The sequence below is a fragment of the Camelus bactrianus genome, chromosome 6 (assembly GCF_048773025.1).
Source record: "Camelus bactrianus isolate YW-2024 breed Bactrian camel chromosome 6, ASM4877302v1, whole genome shotgun sequence".
Taxonomy (NCBI): Eukaryota; Metazoa; Chordata; class Mammalia; order Artiodactyla; family Camelidae; genus Camelus; species Camelus bactrianus.
This window is the reverse complement of record NC_133544.1, coordinates 37,982,026-38,002,558: the sequence shown is the minus strand read 5'-3', so window position 1 is coordinate 38,002,558 and position 20,533 is coordinate 37,982,026. Positions and strand designations below refer to the sequence as shown.

Below are 20,533 nucleotides of genomic sequence, written 5' to 3'. Positions count from 1 at the left end.
CTTTATAGCTAATATGGCTAAAACAAGTAGCATTTCAGCACCCTGAAGGTAAAGGAGTGGTCCTTACTTGTATATCTCATGTTCATTAGTGTATGTTTAACTAGTTAACTGAACAAGAGAATAAGCCTTTTTCAATGTCTGCTTAAACAGCGTTTGTAACTGGTAACTTAGTTTGTAAGTCTAAGAGACATACTGTGTTTTTAAGCAAAAATATGTTCGTGGCTATTCAAATTCTAATCTAGAAGTCAAATAGCTACTGACACACAGTCAAATTACCTGACCTCAAATATTATTATCAAGGCACCTACATTTACAAGAAACAAAAATCAAATTCCTAATCCTGATATTTAGGACCACCACAATTAAATCCCAATTACCTTACATGCCACTCCTCTTCTTCATGCATGCTATACTCCAGCTAAAATGAACTCTTTCCTTGTCTCTGGGGTCTACACTTACCTCTCTTTATATCTTGAATTTTTTGTCTGCTTAATTGGAATGTCTCTTCACCCAGTTCCACAAACTCTAATTTATCCTTTATATATCATCCAAATGGCACCTCCTAATCCTTTCCCACTTCTAGAGGTAATCTTTCCATCCTCTCAACTCTTATAGCACATTATCTAGACCTTCTGGACTCCATTTACAACTTTGCTTCAGGAGTATGTAGTTATGTATCTATTTTCCCTACCCCTACTTAACAATTAAGGGCAGGTTCTATAACTAATTCAACATTTTCCAAAGTATGTTCCATGGAATTCACAACATTAACAAATAGTAAAAAATAAAAGTCTCATGGTCAAAAAAGTATGGGAAATAAACATCTCAGAATCTTTTAACATACCTAGGCATACTGTAAATCTCTAATGATACAAAGCATGCCACACCCAAAACTTATTTGGTCTCTGAACTGTATGGGTTTTTAGCAGCACATCTCACAGGACTGATATTTCTATAGCACACCCTTTGAGACACACAGCCTCAGTAACTCAGTAGGTATTCAACAAATACTTGTTGAATAAATGGGTAATTGACCCTACTTGACAAAGAACTCTCCCATAAAGGTAGCCTGTCCAAAAGGAAGGGAAGACTCCAGAAGAATGACAGGAGAGAAAAATAGCAAGAAAGAAGTGCAATGTTCTCACAGCAGCGCAGTGAAAATAAATATTTATGACAACAGAAAAAGAATTTACTATTCCAGCCACTTTTTAGATGTAGAGGACATATTCCAAACCACACAGGAATTCCTGTTTAGAATGTCCCTCTTCGGGTGATCATTTAGAAACACTGCAGGTAGAATCTTTACAGCATTTCTGTCAGCTGAGGAAATATCTTGTACCTTGATTTTGTTGTATGAAAGTGTTTACGTTGAAAAGGAAGTCTCATAGGACCAATAAGATTTTTTAAAAAGTAGGGTCAACACTTATGAAATTTCATGGATTCAAAGCAAAATTTTATATTGATCTAACCTCTTTCTCAATGTGGAAAAATCAAAGCACAATTAAATCTATTAGTGCATTCAAACCAGGATGCATAAAAACTAAATAATCCTCGACTACATCCTGATCTCTGTTTTCCACAGTTCTCCAACTGCCGCTAAGAAAAGGAAGCAAGAGAAAAAGACACTCCCTGATTTGTCCTACATCTTGGGTACTATGGCAGTAGCAACAGGAAATGGCAGCAATGACTGAGGTTTGTTTTTTGTTTTCTTTTTTTCCATCTCCCTCTAAAGAGACCAACTTTTCACTTATGGATAAAAACTTATTCAAGAGTAGAGTCCACTGTATGGTTGAAAAGATAACTGCACTTCTTAATCATAAATATTAACATTTAAATGTAACTATTAAGGTAATATGCTTTTAATTTTGATGAAGTAACAAGCTACATGTGGTCAGGAAAGAGAAAGTCACATGAGTTAAAATCCATAAGCACATTCAAGGTTGCTCTATAAACCCGTTGGACATAGGAGTAGTCTGTCTCTATCACCACTAGTAAGTTAAGTGAATATTACCAGCTGTCATATAACTGGAGTCACTGAGTTCAATTAAACCTTAATTTGGTTTAACCACTTTACCAAATGACTAGACCCTAGAAAGCAAAATATACTATAGATACTTCTCTACTTCCTGTTCTTCCCCCATGTGGATGGGGGACAGAAATTAAATATATTTTCAAGGAAGTTACACGGACTCATGCAAACATTAAAAGAAAAAAAGATATAATATAGTTCAAAACAGAACTGGGAATATCCGGATTCATGAGCTCTAAGGTTACGCCTTATGAACTGTATGACAAAATAACAGTTTTCTACTAACAGCTGGCTGGTCATGTAACCCATTAAGTAAATTAAAGATTTCAACTTCATAAACAGTTTTCTACCTTTATAAAAATGTGAAAAATAAAACAAGGAACTACAGAACTACTTAGCTTCTTGCTCAGGAACACACAGTAAAAGCTTTTAGTAAAAAGAATGTCTCCCTGCTCCTGTGTCGATCAATAAACAGATGGCACAATTTTAGAACTAGAGAACTTAATGTAATATATCTTCCGACACTTGAATCTGAGGAAATGCAATTACTATATCCAAATTTTTTTGTAATTATACCCCTTCACTCACATATTACTATTTTATTACAATTTATTATAACAATGGCACATATTTTTCCTCAACACATTACTATCCAAAAGCTGACAGAAATCCAAAACATAGCTAACAGTAACAAATGAAAAGTTCCCAGTTATAAAAACTGTGGCATTCAAATTTTAAGCCAAAAAACAAGAAACAAAACAAAAAACAAAATCTGCTGCATCTTACGCATAAAAAAGGATCCAATTTTTACTTTTGGAGAAATTCTCTATTGTCAACAGCATTCTCTCGATTATTTCTTATATTGTTACTCAATACGAAACACAAGCACACACGAAAAGGGTCCTTCCTGCCTTCCTGCCTTCCTTCCCCTTTCCATGTCTGTTTTCATTTCTTTCACAAAAGGAGATCCCCTACACGGTTCATTGTTCGGTGGCCCAATTACAATTTTCCTATTCTATTAGCTCAAACATCACGGCTTCTTACACTGGATTTCCCTAAATTTAATTTTAAGTTTCAGAGAATGAAAACACTCCAGAAAACACATTAGAATGTCACTGTCTCACACGTTAAGGATTCCCTAGCTAGCCTTTAGGGAGGGTTTTTAATACACTTCAATTCCTCAAGACCTGAACCCAATTTTAATTTTAGTTTTGCCTCTCTTTAGACTGAAGGGCTTTGTAGGCCTTTATTGTCCTAAAAAAATACTAGTCTTTTCAAATGCAAGGGTAAACTGGCAGGCACGCTGAATGCCACTGCTAATCACTAGCTAACGGAGTCATTAGTCCACGAAGAGAAGCCCCTGTCGTCCCAATCTCAAGGGGAGACCTTAGAATATTACGCGGGGATCCAGGCGACAAGACGGGGCTCGCCCGACCTGGGTCAGGCTCCTCTTTCCGCGCCCTGAGTCAGCCCTTCCCACCCTCATCCGAAGTTCGTCTTCCAACGCCCAAACCCCCGAGGCTCCCTTCCAGCCGTGCGGGCAAAACCGACGCTCCCGGTCCGGACTCCGGGCTCGCTTCCCTGCCCACCTCCCCACCCCGGCCCCCAGTACACCCCTCCCCCATTTCACGCCCCGCCCGCGCCGCCGCCGGAGCCACCCACCCCTTCGCCTTCCCACCTTTCTTCCGAGGGCTGCTCCCGGGCAGCGGCGAACGCCCGCTTCTCCGCCCGCCCACCTCGCTGCCTGCACCCCGGGCCTGCCACTCCTCGAAGAGCCGCGGGGACCCACCTCGAAGAGCTCGGCCGTCGTGGCCATCCCGGCCAGCTGAGAGGCTCGCCTCGCGCTGGATGCCGTCTCGTCTTCACATGCTGCGCCTCAGCGGCGCCGCGCACAGCTCCCCGCTCAGCTCGCCAGCTCCGGCTCCCGGCCGCCGCGGGCTGCCCCGCTCTCCCACAGAGCCCAGGCGGGGCGGGAGAGCGGCCATGAAGCGAAGCCGCAGACGCCTGTCAGCTGCCTCCCGGCGCCGCCCGCGCCGCTCCCATTGTCACCGCCTCGTACGCCGGAAGTGGAGCTGCGCGGGCCCGGGTGGCTGTCGGGAGGGGTTGGCGAAGGGGCGAGCAGCGGGCGAACCGCAGAGAGGCTCGTCGCTCGGGCGAGGGAGGAACCATGATCCTTGCGGGCCACCGTCCCGGAAGTGGACCCGTGAGGAAGAAAGTAACCAGGGTTGCTGGGGATAAATGAGTTTCTGGAAATTTTAACTGCGAATTCACAGAAGATTGTGTGGCGTGTGTTGGCCAGGAGGATCTCAGAGGTTTTAGTCACTTCACCTAAAGGAGCTAGCTTCTCTGGTGGGGCAGAAAGTGGCTCTGGCAGCGTGAGCCTCGGGGCTTCTGGTTAAGAATACGTCTAAGAAAGCCGGTCTGCGCTCTTCCTCGGTGGCTACGTTAAGAGTTGTGCTGATACTTTCGTGGCTTTACTATGGCTCAGCGGGCAGTGTGGCTGATAAGCCACGAACCGGGAACTCCACTTTGTGGCACAGTCAGATTCTCCAGGTAAGTGCAGATCTGAATCCTCATGCATGATGGATTGGACGTATGGATGGTGTAGCAGTTTTGTGATGCTGTGTACCCCTTGGTCCGACACCTGGGCAAGTTACCTAATCGCTGTTTCATCTGTTAAACGGAGATTGTGGTAACACTACCTCCCCATAGTTGTGAGGCCATTTAAAGTTCAAGTCCTTTTCAGACAAGGCCTAGAATAAATCTGAAATGACAGATTGAGTCATCCAACAAAGTATTTATTGAACATATATTGAGTCATTGTCTAAGGTCCCAGATTAGCTTCCTATCTTTACTTTCAGTCATGAAATTCTTACACTTAAGAGAACTTTAATTATCTTCTAGAGGATAACGCTGGACTAGAGTTTAGCCCAGAGTTCTCAACTGTCCTTATCCAGAGACAGAGAAAGAAGTGGCATTCACCTGCTAGGCCGTTACTGGAGGGCTAGCTAATTCTTTCCTTTTCTCAATCAAGAAAATGTATCAGAACTTGAATGAATAAGGTTCACTAATACATGGGTAACTTTGAATGTATTCTAATTTTTCTTTTTAAAATTATTAGTAAACATCAATATTTTATTAGTAGCATTAGTGAATTAATAGGAAAACATTTTGGCTGGATGTGTTCTTGATCTTTGATGAGAACTGCTTATATGTTCTTTAGCCACACTTTTACAAATAAGAAATATGCTTAGGGAAGTTAGGTGGTTTATACAGAAGCTAATAGCCAATAGATGACTTTGTTGTAGACTTTGGAGTAGAGAGATGAGGAATAGGGAAAGTACTTTTTTTTTAATTAGAGAAAATGTGATCTGACATTTTTGTACATGAGCAAAAGCATCTTTCTTCTGTTTCCCTAAAAAAAGGATGAATTAGTAACTTACTGTTCAGCCTGGAGCATGCAAATCATAAAAGATTATTCATATTTTATTCTTTTTATTACCTTATAGTATCTTTCAAGGCCATAAAGATAAACCACTGTTACTAAGATGTTCTTACATATTTTTGCAGGGGTTGACGAGAAAACTCGGGATACCAAGTGTACTCAGGGTACTAGTGAATCCAAAATGTGGAGGATTAAATTGAACCACTTTTTTCGATCCTGCTCTATTAAGATGGAATCAGAGGCAGGGAGAGTATAGCTCAAGTGGTAGAGTTCATGCTTGGCATGCAAGGGGTCCTGGGTTCAATCCCTAGTACCTCCATCAAAAAAAATAAAACCTAATTACCTCCAACCCAACTAAAAAAAAAAACCTAAACTAAACTAAGATGGAATCAGAGTTTAAAAATCCCATAGAGAGAGGGAAAGAAATTTGTGAAGGGGGTCAAAAGGTACACACTTTAAGTTATGAAAGAAGTCATGGGGATGTAATGTTCAGCATGGTGACTAGTTGAATTATACTGTATTGCATATTTAAAAGTTGCTAAGAGAGTAAATCTTAAAAGTTTTTATCACAAGAAAAAAATTTTTAACTGTAAGATGACAGATGTTAACTGACTTATTGGGGGGAGGGTGTAGCTCAGTGGTAGTGTGCCTTCTTAGCATGCATGAGCTCCTGGGTTCAATCCCCAGTACCTCCCTAATAAGTAAATAAATAAACCTAATTAGCTCCCCCAAAAAAGATTTTTAAAAAAAACTGAATTTATTGCGGTGATTATATTGCAATGTATACAAGTACATCAAATCATTATGCTGTACACCTGAAACTAATAGAATGTTATATGTCACTTATACCTCAATTAGAAAGGGAGAGAGGCAGGGAAGGAAGGGAAGGAAAGAGAAGAAAAGAAGAGAAAAAGATCTTTGCATGCTTATCTATAACAACAACAAAAGAAGCAGTGTGTCTACCAGTAAGAGTACAGATAGATTGTAGGTCATTAACTCAGTGGAATGCTGTGCAGCTGTAGCTTTATATATACTGACTTAGAAAATGAAAAAAGTTAAGTTTCACTACAAAATGTATCATTCTGTTTTTAAAAAATGACGGTATGTTTGTGATTCATTTTGCATGTTTATATTTACGCTTTAACAGCATTGAGAAACCTCTAGAAGGATGCACACTAAACTCTGGGTAGTGGTTACTCCTGGAGGTAGGATTGAGTTGGGAGAAAGATGTGCCCTGTGATAAAAGGAGGAGGAGAGGAGGAAATAGAAAAATAAAAGTTAAAGAAAAAAAAGTCCTTATAGATGTGTAAAACATTCATAGATATACATTCCTTGCCTACCGAGTGGGAATCTGAGTGGCCAAGAGACCAGGATTTTGAATTAGAACCAGGCATTCTACCTATTTTAAAAATTAACTAAATTGAATTTTTTTTCAATAATAGATAATGATACTTTATCATTTAGATGTATTAAATTCACAACAGGTAGTTACTATAGTAGGAATTTAACATGTAATACTTTTTTAGTTGTGGTTTTTGTGTACTTGTGTGTGTATGTTATTGTGTGTTTTGTTGTTATTGGTGTTTGCCTTGTATTTTGTGTTTGTTTTTTCATTTTGGACTTCCAGATTTATTTTACTTGGAAGAATTAATTATGTTTTTGTTTCTATAATGCAGACGGTATCCAACTGTTGAAAAAAGAGCCAGAGTCTTCAATGGAGAAAGTTACGTGCCTGTTCCTGAAGATGGTCCCCTCCTTAAAGCACTGCTTTTTGAACTGAGATTATTAGATGATGATAAGGATTTTGCAGAGAGTCGTGATAGCTGTTCACACATCAATAAAACGTCCATTTATGGGCTCCTGGTAGGAGGTAAAGAACTCTGGCCAGTTGTTGCTTTTCTGAAGAATGGCATGATATATGCTTGTGTTCCACTGGTTGAACAAACTTTATCCCCTCGTCCACCATTAATTAGTATTAGTGGAATTTCACAAGGCTTTGAACTTCTTTTTGGGATACAGGATTTTCTTTACTTAGGTCAAAAAAATGACACTGAGCTATATACAAAATTGAGCCAGTTGCCTGACTTGCTTCTACAGGCTTGTCCATTTGGTACTTTGTTAGATGCCAACTTACAGAATTCATTGGACAGTAATAATTTTGCTTCTGTTACTCATCCACAAAAACAGCCAGCCTGGAAAGCTGGAATATACAAAGGAAAACCACAAGTTTCTATTTCTATCACTGAAAAGGTAAAATCCATGCAATACGGTAAACAGGATGTAGCAGACACATGGCAAGTTGTTGGAGCTGTCACTTGTAAGGTGAGATTTTCTCTGGTATTTGTTTTATCATACCATTTAACTTTTATGGAAAAAAATTAAATTTGCCAACTTTATTTTCCATCATTATGGGACATTCTTGATTCTTATTAGAAATTATTAGAAACAGCAGTCAGTAGATATTAGAGTCATGTGAAATTTTATGATGGTATCTTTTTCTTACTAATTGTATTGATTATATGCGGTTGACCCTTGAACAACATAGGGTTGAACTGTGTGGGTCCACTTGTACGTGAAATTTTTTCACTAAATACGTCGAACATTGAGTACTACACTATCTACAGTTGGTTGACTTCACACATGCAGAACTGCAGATATGGAGTGCTGGCTGTACATTTGTACACAGAGTTTTGACTGCACAGAGGGTCAGCATCCCTAACCCTTGCATTGTTCAAGAGTCAGCTGTGTTTCTGTGTAATGACTTGACCTATTACTACAACCAATAAACGTTTATTATCCTCATAGTTTCTATAGGCCAGGACTTCAAGAACAACTTAGCTGGGAGCTTCTAGTGTGGAAGTCTCTCATAAGAGTACAGTCAAGATTTCAGCTGGAGCTATACTCCCCTGAAGGTTTGACTGGAGCTGGAAGATCTACTTGCAATGTGACCCAGTCACATGGCTGGCAAGTTGGTGCTGGTCAATGGTGGGAGATTTCCACGTGGACTTCTCAGCAGGCTGCTTAAGAATATTCTCACAACTTGGTGACTGGCTTCGCTTTGATCAAATGATCAGAGAGACAGAAAGACAACCACCTGAGGCACAGGTGAAAGCTATTTTTATTACCTAAACTGAAAGGTCACATATCATCACTTCTACCACTTTTTATTCACTGGAAGCAGATCGCTAGGTCTGGTCCACATTCAGAGGAGTGAAATTAGGTGCCATCTTTTGAAAAGAGTAGTGTCAAAGAACTTGTGAAAATACTTAAAGTTTCCATACCTGTTTTTCATTTTTCCCTAGGGGGATGAAATGGACCAATCTCTGACTTAATATCTAAAATCATTTTCAAGGGTTCATGTTTTATTTAAACAAGTAAGTAGGTTAATATAGGGTTCTCTGGTTTAAGGTTAGATAATAGGAAAAGACAATGAAAATAACAATACAGTTAGCAGTGATCAATGCCACATTCAATAATGATCAAAAATAAAAACCTCCAAGAGCATGTCTACAAGTGCATATTAATAGTCTAAGATGTCTTTGTTTTTCTGTTATCTTCCATCATTCACTGTGCTTATGAATGGAAGCTTTTTATATATCATATTAATGTTGAATGGCCATGTACAAATCCAGTAGAAAAAAGTAGATTTCAAGAACAGAGAATTAGGACAGTCCTAGCAGACAAATTGGGTCTTTCTTTTCTTTTTTAACCTCGAAGTGACCGACAAGCTTGTGTGTCATTTTAAATTCACTTCTGTCATGATCAAAATTACATTCTAATTATTAATTTTTTTAGAAATAACTATTGTAAATGTCTCCAAAATTAAGCTGTTCATGGATTATGTCATTCATACCTCTTAAAGCTGTTGAATTCACTTTTCTCGTAAGTTCCATGAAATGAAAGTAGGAATATTCACTATCTCTGTTTTTTTCATTTTGTGGCAATAAACAGGGAATATATTACACATAATTTAATACTAATTAATATGATGTTTAAATGTCTCGGTTCATTGATAGGGTGACCCTATTTTATTTCTCCTGGGAATTTTGGATTGGCTCCTATTCTTAGTCTGATACAAATGATCATGATGGAAAAGTTTCTTCTTTAAAAAACTTATTTCTAAAAATAAAAATAGTGAGGGTATTCTAAAACTTATGAACTAAATGTTTCTTTAAGGTTGTATGTAAATAGTGTAACTGTTAGCCAAACTGTTTTTATTTAAAGAAGTTTTATGGTGAGGTCTATTGTAAATGGAAATAATTATCTACACTTTATCTCAATCCTAGTAGGAAACCTGGTAAACCCAAAGCCAGCGGACTGAGGTTCTAATTCTCACTCCACCACTAATTTCTCTGTCTCTGGAAAAGTTACATAATTTATTCCATCTTTTCTCATTTTTAAATTTAGATAAGTACCTAGGTTCCCTTTGTTTTTTTTTTTTTAGCACTTTTTTATTGAGTTATAGTCATTTTACAATGTTGTGTCAAATTCCAGTGTAGAGCACAATTTTTCAGTTATACATGAACATACATATATTCATTGTCAAATTTTTTTTTTCGCTGTGAGCTACCACAAGATCTTGTATATATTTCCCTGTGCTATACAGTATGGTTCCCTTTGTTTTTATAATTCCTAGTTACTAGTCCAGATTTATGTATGACAAATTGGTTTAAAGGGTGGTACACAGATTTCTTCCAGAATGAATGTCTTCATCCCATAGTAAATAGCTAGTACTCTGGTATTTTAAATGCCTCGATAACAGATAATTTGTTAGTTATTTCCATAATCGTTGCTATTTCTCTGCTTCCTTTAAGAATGTTAGTGTGTTAGAGGATAATTTAATAAGTATAAACTGAATATTTTAAAATTTTAGTACTATTTGCTATTAATATTTGATCATTTATTATCTCAATAAATACCTGCCAGAAAATAAAACTTTTCTTAAATTCTTGCTATTCACATGTAGAGAATAAGGTAGCAGATGATATAAAAAGTTGGAAACACTAAAATATTCTTAAGTTTTGTGGTAGTTATTTGGCATTTTTATTTTCAAATGGGATCGACATTATTCTGTCACTGAAGGACCTTTATAAGTCACTAGTTATATATGGTACTGTTCATAATGCCTGCATGCTCTCTAAATGCTTGCATTATTTAACTGATATATCTATGAATTCACACATATATCAAGTGGTAGATAAAAAAGTAGAACATTACAACCAAAGGTATGGTTTATAATTAGAAAAAGACATCCATTTAATAAATATTCTTTTAGTGTCTCTTATACCAGGCATTAGAAATACAAAGAAAAATAAAACAGTTCTTTCAAAACACTTATAGCCTCAAGAAGGAAACAAACAGACACAGACAAATACCTGTAGAAAGTGGGCCATTAATGCATAATGCAGATTGTGTGTGATATGTATAAAAGCATAGAGGTGTAGGACATGATTTACTCAGGGAACTGCAAGAATCCAGTATGTCGACAGCATAACTTGCAGGGTAGAAAATGATCAAAGAAGTAAATGGGAGCCAAACAGCAAAAGGCTTTAAAAGTAATACAAAACTGAGGGGGGAACTATTGAGAGGTTTTGACATGGATACAATATAATTAGAATTATGTTTTATTAAGATAGCTCTGGCATTGATGGAGGATGGATTGATTAGAGGAAAGCAAGTCTAAATGTACTAAGAGGGCTATGACAGAATTGTAAGGGCTCAAATCAATGTGTTTGTAACAGGAATGGAGAGAAGTAGCTTTTTAAGGGTTTTAAATGTAAACAGAGGGCTCTAGGAAGCCTTTTCTGGTCTCTAGCTTGGGTGTCTTGACAGCATGATAGAACCATTAACCAGGACAAAGAAAGCAAGGAGAACACTACCTTAAGAGAAAAGTAAGTTAAGTTTTGAAAACTGACTCAGATAAATTAAGAAAATCCTCACTTGGAAGATGTATGCATCGAAGATCTTGATAATATCTGTTTGTTTGTATTGCAGTGTGATTTAGAAGGAAGCATGCCAAATGTTACCATCAGCTTGAGCCTCCCCACCAATGGATCACCACTTCAGGATATCCTGGTTCATCCTTGTGTGACGTCTCTTGACTCTGCCATTCTGACTTCTAGTAGCATTGATGCAATGGATGATTCTGCATTTAGTGGACCTTACAAATTTCCACTCACTCCACCTCTAGAGTCATTCAACTTATGCTACTACACTTCCCAGGTAAACAACCTTGGAGAAGTTGAGACTTTGCTGATCTTCATAGTTATGAATTCTGTTGTAAGCCAATCATCCATACGTTTGGTCCAGACAAGAACTTTTCATGAATTATTTCCAGAAGATTCAGATTGTTTCCCCTCAATCAGTTGTTGATGACCGCTTAAGCTACTGCTGATCTGGCAGCGGTAGGGGGTTGGAAGGGGAGTCATAGATAAAAACAGGGCGGCAGGAACCGTGGGCAAGTGTCATTGATCAGTATGTCTAGTTCACGTTGTATGTTGCAGGTCATAGAGAACCTAGGGGAGGGGAATCTGGACAAGCAATAGTAGGGAAGAGAATGTATTGCACACCTTTTTAAGGCATCTTTCTTACCTCTGGAAGTAGAGAGAGATGGAAGAATCCCTGTCCTTTGAAGGAATGTAGCTCCATCATCTAGCATCAAAACAGCTTGGACTAACCCATTAGTCATTAGATGTGTATCTGCATATAATGACTATATTACAGCAAGGCTTGTTTCTCAATCACCATTGATATTTTAGACCCATTAACCTGAGAATTATATAAAAACATGTTTATGTTTGTTTCCAGGTCCCTGTCCCACCAATTTTGGGTTTTTATCAAGTGAAAGAGGAAGAAATACAATTAAAAATAACAGTTAATTTAAAACTTCATGAAAGCGTGAAAAACAGTTTTGAATTCTGTGAAGCTCATATACCTTTTTACAATAGGTAGGAATAAAATAACATGATGCCATGATTTCTGCCTTCCTTTGTATGTTCCCACTGCCCTATAATAGTCTTAGCTTTTACCTTATTTTTAAGATCTAAAAATTTTGTTATTCAAATGTATGCTGATTCTGAACCAAAACATAATCATAAAAATAATCTCTTTATTTGTAAATGTGTCTTTATTTTTCTGGTTAAGCTTCCTAATGAATTATAAACTTCAGCCAGTGTAGCTTCATCAGGGATTATTTTACTAATGGCTTTATTTCTAGCAATTCCTCTGTACATACACATCAAGCCTCACTTATCAACTACATGGTGAATTAAGCCAATTATATCATAAGATTACTTCCTCGTCAGTTGTACTAAGTTCGTTCTACAGCATACTTCTTTTCAAAAGACACCTAAATATATAGCAAAATCATAGTTTTAATATTGTATCAACCCATGTGCCTATGTTAACACATTCTATATGATTTTGTAGTTACCTTTAGAATTAATAATGAAATGTAGTCATCACCAAAAATGTTTATTGTGTTTTTGTGTATTTTGAGATAAAATATTCATTATTTGTTCTCCTCTATTCTGTAAACTTGAATACAGATCTGCTTCTATATTGTCATTGTATTAAATACCAGTAGCGAGAGTTGATTTAGATCTCTGAAAACTGTTAATATCTGATCATTTTTTCTTTCCATTGTGTACTTTTCTTTTTTTAAAGAGGACCAATCACACATGTGGAATACAAAGTTAGTTTTGGCCAGCTTGAAGTATTTCGAGAAAAAAGCTTATTGATCTGGATTATTGGTAAGCTAGGTATTATTTATTGATTTCTTTTCATTCATTTGCTGTAGAATCTATTTAATTTAGAATAGTTGATTGGTATATTTGTGTTTTTAGGACAAAAGTTCCCCAAATCAATGGAAATTAGTCTTTCTGGAACTGTAACTTTTGGAGCCAAGAGCCATGAAAAGCAACCATTTGACCAGATTTGCATTGGAGGTACAGCATATTTAAAGGTAAATATACTTATATGGCTAACTACATTAGAAATTTTTCCTTTGTTTCTAAGTTGCATATACCTAATTGATTTTTAATGTTTTCTAGCCTTTTTTTTTTTTTTTAACTTCTGTTTTTTTTGTATGTGCTAAGTCCTCTTTTAGGCTTTAGTGAGATTCTTTTTGTTTAGAAATCATTTTCTATTTCACTTTAAAATCTTTAAGGTTAAAGAGTTTCATAAAACCTAAAAATCTCAACTTAACCTAGTTCAACCCAGCTCTTAGGTAACACATTCAAGGTTTGTATCCAAAGAGATGTAAGATGTAGTCTTCTCTAGGGATTTTTTTCAGTGATACACGTCAGTAATCAACCAGTGCTAACTGCTTTTGGTCTTCCAAAGAAGGAGTGAGCACTTTCAACCAAAGTGGTCAAGGAAAGCTTCATTGTAGACATAGAGTTTAAGCAAAACTCTGAGGCCCAGGGAAGCATGAATATGAAGCCTTGAAAATTGACTAACATTTGTTATAGGTAAAGAAATGACTTAATCAAAAGAATAAAGGATAATGAGGCATGCTTAGGAACCTGTGCTAGAAACAGTAGTCACACAGAGGGTGGATAAGTGAGTTAGGGCTGGATTGTAGAGGGTTTGAATCTGGCTTTTATTGCTATGTTAGACAATGTTATACTTTTTTGAGTATGGAAGTGGTCTCAGAAAGTGCTACTGTATGAGAATCAATCTGAAATGGATGTGAGGAAGGTGAGTGAAGAAAAAACTAGAGACAAAGAAACTATTTTTTAGCTGTATTAGTATTCCAGATGAAAGGTGATAAGTTAATGATGCTGATGAGCTAGTGTCGTGTCACAGAAAGAGAAAGGAGGGGAAGAAAAAGAAAGAGCTGTGAGAAAGGTAAAGCCTTCGATCTCATTAAATAGAGAGATAAGAAATAATTTTAAGTCAAGATGGTGTCATTAAAAATTTTGTGACTTAAACCAGACTTGAAACTCCAAGAGGGCAGAGACTATGTGAGTCTCATTCATTCATTGTTTTACTCCCAGCATCTAGCTCAGTATCTTGCACATAAATATTTGATGGATGAATGTACTTAGAAGAAAGTTCTATTTCTTAGAAGAAATATGGAGAAAGTTGGGAGGGAGTGGGTTTGGTTCATATCATGTATGTTTCTGGTGATAGAAACTTACCCCAGTGTAGGTGTCCAGTAGGTGGCTAAAAACCCAAAGGTAGATTCTCAAGAGAGCTCAACTGTTCATAGGATCTAGGAGTTATCCATGGAGAAGAAAGAGTTGAGACAGTAGAAATGGATAAAGTTAGAAAAAGGTAGGAGAAAATAGGAGGAAGATGAGGAAGAGTCAGTGAGGGAAATTGAAAAGGTGATCAGAAATGGAGCAGGAAAACCTAAATAGAATGGTATCAAAGAAGAGAGGTTGAAACATACACATAAAAGCAACTAGGGGAAATGATGGTGAAGTCAGAAGTACACTAGTGATACTCATTTCTTCTACCTTGCTTTCAACTCTGTCCACAAACTTTGTTTCAATGATTATTATAAAAATTCCCACTTCCAGATGTTTTTCAGAAAAAAAGTGGGAATGTTAACTATACTGTATATTTTGCAAAGGTAGGGATTATGACTTTTCTATTCATTTTCTTCACCTAACCAGTTACAGTCTCATCAAAAGCATATAATATGTATTTGGGTTCACTGAATAGATTTATTTTTATAGTATCTAGTTGTATGGAAATCAACCTCATCATAACTTTCAGCAGCCAGAATTATACCAAACAAGCAAGCAAAAGCCCTTTACTACTGGTTAATTGTAGTTGCAATAGGGAAAAAATTGCTGAGAAGATCTGAAAATCACATCTATGCATGTGATCAGTTAGTTTGGCAATCAAAAGGAGAAAGTTAGGAAATGAGAGAAATTTGCAAGGAAGGGAGAAGGAGAAAAATGTATAGCAAAGCTATCAGGATATTGTAAAATTAAGAGCTTTTAGCAGCAAAGATGAAGGGAATCACAGCAAAAGGAGACCAGAGTTCTGTAAGCATAGACCTTTCACAGGTTATTTGAATATCACCGTGACTCAGAGACAGCCCAGCACTATGCCTTCAGAGAAGGTACTAACGGCCCTCTCTATTAAAGCATAATATATTAATTGGCATTTATACTGATCCTACCACATTATCAATTAAATCCAGGAACTTATGTTCATTCAATGCATTCATGGATTTCAGAAAGGTTAATTCTATGAAAGTTAAATTTCAGTTTTCTGAAAAATTAAGTAGAGCATCTCATTACCTCCAAACACCAAATAAACTGGTGTTTCTATTTTAGTACTTACATTCTTGTATTTTGCTAGAAAATGTGTATGTTTCTGCCTATAAAAAGAATTATGATCTGAAATATATCACAGCCACATAGCCTCAGAGATAGAAGAGAAGATATAGAACACCAAACACCATAGGGGAAGGAGCACCGGCTTTTGTAGTCAGTCAGGTCTGAGTTCTGATGCCAGCTCTACTACTTACCTGCTGGGGTGCTGAGTGCTTCCATCTTTGAACCTCAGTTTCCTCATTGTGAAATAGAAATACCTTGCATTGTAGATTAGAGTTTATATTAGTGAAGGGCCTGTATGTGTTAAGTACTTCATAATGGCATCCTTACAAAGAAACAACCCTAATACAAAGAGGAAAAGGTGAGTATAAATGTGTATACACGTGCACACACACACACATTATTTGTGATTTTTATTTTGTGAACTGTGAAATAATTTCCTAAAATTGTGTCAAGGGAAAAAATGTGACCATCATATTTACCAAGTAATCACCTCAATTTGGTTTCTCTTGTTCTAGCTTCATTTTAGGATCTTAGATTACACACTCACTGGATGTTATGCGGATCAGCATTCAGTTCAAGTTTTTGCATCAGGAAAACCAAAAATAAGTACATGTAAGTTGTGCAGATTCAAACTAACTTGAGGGAATTAACGTGATGTTATGTTAAAAGAAAGTTAACATGTAACAGAAAAAGATCAGAGAATAATTCCAATTTCTAAAAATTGTGGCCTCATCCCATCCTGTTAACAGTGTGTGTACTTTACATTGCCCTCTGTCTTCTCCTATTAATAAAATGGTCTGGATGAACGAGGATTGATATAGAGGTGCACTCTAGTCTAAAGTTGGATTTGCTTTTCTCTGCTTACCATATACTCTCTTACTGGGCAATTTAGTGAAGTTTTAGTTTTCTCATCTATAAAATGGAATTAGTAGCAGCATTTATCTCAGGGTTGTTACGAGGTTTAAATAAAATTATATTGACCAAGCACTTAGCATAATGCTTGGCATATAGCATGGATTCAGTAAATGTTAAATATGATTATTACTTAAAATTTTAAGTATTTTTAGCAAGTGTTATAGTCCATGAGCATTATTTTACCAACAGGAAGGCAGTAGAAAGGATTCCTGCCTTTGGTGAGTTAGTTGGTGATATATATATATAATACAAATTAAAATATAGAGAGAGGAGACAAAGAGCAGTTTTTAAATTAATTTCAAAATTATTTAATTCAGATCAAATACAGATATATGACGTAGAACAAAAAAGTAGCTAGAATAAGGTAGAGTTAGCTTTTGCCTTATGTATTAAGGAGATATAAGCTATTATATTTAGATAAGTATTTCGTAAACTAAGAGTTAGAATCCCTAAAATAGGAAGGATAGGACACGATTTTGTACTTGAAAGTTTCGAAAAATACAGAACTCAGAACTACTGAATTCTAAGCAATTACTTGTGAAAGGTAATAATAAACCAGAATGAGCCATACTCTTTGTCTCCTTAGGCTTTCCCGTAGCTTCCTCCTACATCATTTTTTGGTTGTTTTTTTAAAGAAATTCATGTATATGGAAGAGTCTTCATAATGCTTTTCTTTTTAAATGAAGGGACAATATAGTTGTTTGGGCAAACCATTCGTTTCGTCTAAATGCCAACAGACTGATATTTTAGGTTGTCTATGGAAAGTATGTTATCTCTTTAGATAATGTCTAAAATAATGTAAGTATTCTTATTAATATTAACTAAACGTATTATGATTATTTTCAGACAGCATAATACAGGATGGGATGTTTCAGTAATACACCTGCTTCTTAATATAAAATACATTGAATGAAAGAGGTCATTCTAAATGGATAATTATGACCAATATTTTATTTCCTTCCTCAGTTAGTTTCAGAATATAACTATTACTTTGTGCAACTATGTAAAACCTTTATTTTGCCATCATCTTGACAATAAAATCTGTATTCATAGTATACAGCTTAGTTCTGAAAATAGTTTAGTCACTAATAACAATTTAATTTAATAGCTACTATTTATTGCTTACTATGTGCCAGGCAAACAGTTCTAAGTATTTAATGCGTGTTAATTCATTAATCCTTACAGCACCCTATGTAAGTGTTGTTATCTCCATTTCACAGATGACAATGCTAACAGAACAGAGAGATTAGGGTCACATAGCTAGAAATGGCAGAATTGGGACTCAGATCCAAGCAGTCTGTCTCTAGAGCCTGACCACTTAACCAGTGTGCTATGTTGCCTCTTAGTGTTACGAGGTTCTCAAACTGAACCAAAAAAATTAAAACAACAAGGTAGTATATCCTACCTATATCCTTTTCATTATGAAGAAGGACATGAAGATGGTAGAAAAGGTGGAACTTGATATTCAGTGATAAATGACAGGAGAATTTACATGTGTCTAGCGCCAAATGAGCATTATCATCTCCATTTTACATATCAGAAAACTTAAATTCAAAGAGCTTGTCATTTATCCGAAACAGCAAAGCTATTAAAACAAAAAGCTTAAACTTGATCAGAACTATAAGAAACCACTGAAGCAACCTTTTTAAAATATTACTGGAAAGTTGGGTATGTATTTCTATCTCTGAAAGCTTGGGTAAAGAATAGCAAGATGAGAATCAGAATTGTGGTAAAGAGGTTGCAGAAAGGAAACCAACAAAACTATGTTTATTATTTTTGTAGCTTAAGTAATGGCTTAAACAATTTAGGGAAAATGTGAGGAAAAATGGCAGATTTGGCATAAATGAGAGATATTAGCATAAATTTGGCATACATAAGCTAAAAGATGGATTCATACATTTAATGAATCCATATTTTTTAAAGTGGTGAAAGTTATAATAATGCCTCAAGAAAATTTGAATTAAAATGAATAGTTCAAAGTATTGCCTTCCCTGAAATAATTGTGTTTCACAATTTTAAATATCATGACTCTGCTCTCTCATTGAAGTTTTATTAAGATAATATAATCTTAACTTTTTTTTTCCCCTTAGACCGGAAACTAATTTCTTCTGACTATTACATCTGGAATTCTAAAGCTCCTGCTCCAGTAACATATGGATCATTAGTACTGTAATTGTCTCATGTTAAATGGTACAAATCTAACATAAATTAAGTCATAGTCATTTATTTTTAATGTGTATGCATATAACCTATGAGTGAAAAGCATTGATTTAATTATAAAATGCTCTTGTTCAGTGTTTTTAGTCTGACTTAGTTTGAAAGAACATTTTAAAGATTAATGTACCCAATTGTGTTACCCTTTGATTATACTCAAGTATGATTCAGAGCATAAAATGTAGTGACTTACTTTCAGCTTACTTTAGGCTATTCCTGGGTTACCCTGCCACACGTGTTTCTTCCTGCCCCTGTGGCAGACGTTGCTAATCAGTCACAGCCCTCTTTCTCCACTGAGCCTTCCTGGATATGAGCTCAGGCTCCTTCTCAGCCAAGAGCTGCAGGCAGCCCCTCCCAATGGATCATAGATGATGTGCAAGATAAAAAAAATTATTTGCTCTTCCAACCTAAGTACTCATACAACGTGTTGTTCCAGAATGCCAAAGACCACATTAGAAAATGTAAACCTCTTGAGAAAACAGCCAGTGGAAACAAAGGAAAATTGTTTAAATAGGAACCTGTTTTTAATCAGAACTATCCAGCTGACTAATAAAGAATCTGCATAATTCTGTTTATGGTGTTTATCTCTGTTTTAGAGTTCCTTTTCAGGCAAGCTTATTAATCTGCCACAATAACATTTTGTTTAGGATATCAGTAAGCATTTTAAGAGGGCTGGGATACCTTCAGAAGATGAGCATAGTGTTTTGTGATTACTGAATATCTGCAGCCAAATTTTAAAGATAAATTTAGATATAATGTTGGTTTTCCATGTTTTATTATATTATAATTCATGAATGAATGAGTTCAGATAAAAATTCAAAAGCTATTCGATGGATAGAGAGTATCATTTAATCTTATTTAACTCTCATGTAGCACATTTTCTTTTAAGTTTGTCACCGTTGCTTCCTTACTGGCATCCTCTGGGTTTCTTCAGGAACCATCCAGTCATACTCTTTACTCTCCACTTGTCTTTACAATTATATGTCACATTCTGTTTTCAAAGTAGTTCACTGTCAAGTTGGACTTTAAATGACCATTCAAGAAAAGATGAAATCTCAAGATCCCCAAAACTTAATCCATGTCAAGTTTCATTTTACAGAACAGAATTAGAAGAGTTACAAAAAATATGCATTACAGATTAATATTCAATTAAATTATATCTTGGTTTCTATTTTTTTTAATGAGTCCCTTAAGGAAAAGCTTAGAAAAAGCTGCTAACTCCTTGAAAGAGAGCTATGATAGTTTGAAAGGAGATTGCATATAAATTTAGGATTTGAAATACGATTTTTTTAATTAAGGTCAATCCTACTCATTATAAACTCATTTTCTGCAAGGCATTATCATGGCATAATGTTCTATGTTCAAAATTATCCCAAGTAACAAAGAAAATGGAATAACTTTCGGACCAAGACTTTAACTTGTTATTTCTAGCTTAATCATATGTAATCAGTAGTAAAAACTTCCATTTTGAAAGAGGAAAATCATTCCTCTTAAGTTTTTTGATCTCTGTTAAACTCAAGGAAAGCTTAACATTTCACTTATGTTCATATTAATGGAGCCATTTGGACATCTTGATTGTATAAATGTTAAGTAAAGTGCACTAAGGTAGTTAAGGGGCATTTATCTAGTGAG

General features: G+C 36.1%; 2 protein-coding genes across 5 annotated transcripts in view; one reads left to right on the top strand and one right to left on the bottom strand.

Moving 5' to 3' along the window:
- EXOC5 (exocyst complex component 5) overlaps positions 1 to 4,081 on the bottom strand; it is a 50,392-nt gene extending 46,311 nt beyond the window's left edge. For all 4 annotated transcript variants that reach the window (XR_012507509.1, XR_012507510.1, XR_012507508.1 and 1 more), the window contains exon 1: positions 3,819 to 4,081. Coding sequence is in view for 1 of the 4 variants with exons in the window: in XM_074365473.1 (XP_074221574.1) it covers positions 3,819 to 3,845 (27 nt within the window). In the remaining 3 variants the exon portion in view is untranslated. The remainder of the gene's footprint in view (positions 1 to 3,818) is intronic.
- A 134-nt stretch (positions 4,082 to 4,215) lies between these two features.
- Positions 4,216 to 19,474, top strand: AP5M1 (adaptor related protein complex 5 subunit mu 1). Its single transcript, XM_010962207.3, has 8 exons — positions 4,216 to 4,582; positions 7,151 to 7,796; positions 11,469 to 11,696; positions 12,282 to 12,421; positions 13,140 to 13,225; positions 13,319 to 13,437; positions 16,288 to 16,384; positions 18,778 to 19,474. The coding sequence occupies exons 1-8, from the start codon at positions 4,509 to 4,511 to the stop codon at positions 18,858 to 18,860; spliced, it is 1,473 nt and encodes a 490-aa protein (XP_010960509.1). The 5' UTR covers positions 4,216 to 4,508; the 3' UTR covers positions 18,861 to 19,474.
- Positions 19,475 to 20,533: the final 1,059 nt, after the last annotated feature.

Coding starts and splice junctions, on each gene's coding strand:
- AP5M1 (XM_010962207.3), top strand. CDS start 4,509: ATGGCTCAGCGGGCAGTGTGGCTGATAAGCCACGAACCGGGAACTCCA. Junction 12,422..13,139: donor CATATACCTTTTTACAATAG/GTAGGAATAAAA, acceptor CTTTTTTTAAAG/AGGACCAATCACACATGTGG. Junction 16,385..18,777: donor AAAACCAAAAATAAGTACAT/GTAAGTTGTGCA, acceptor TTTTCCCCTTAG/ACCGGAAACTAATTTCTTCT.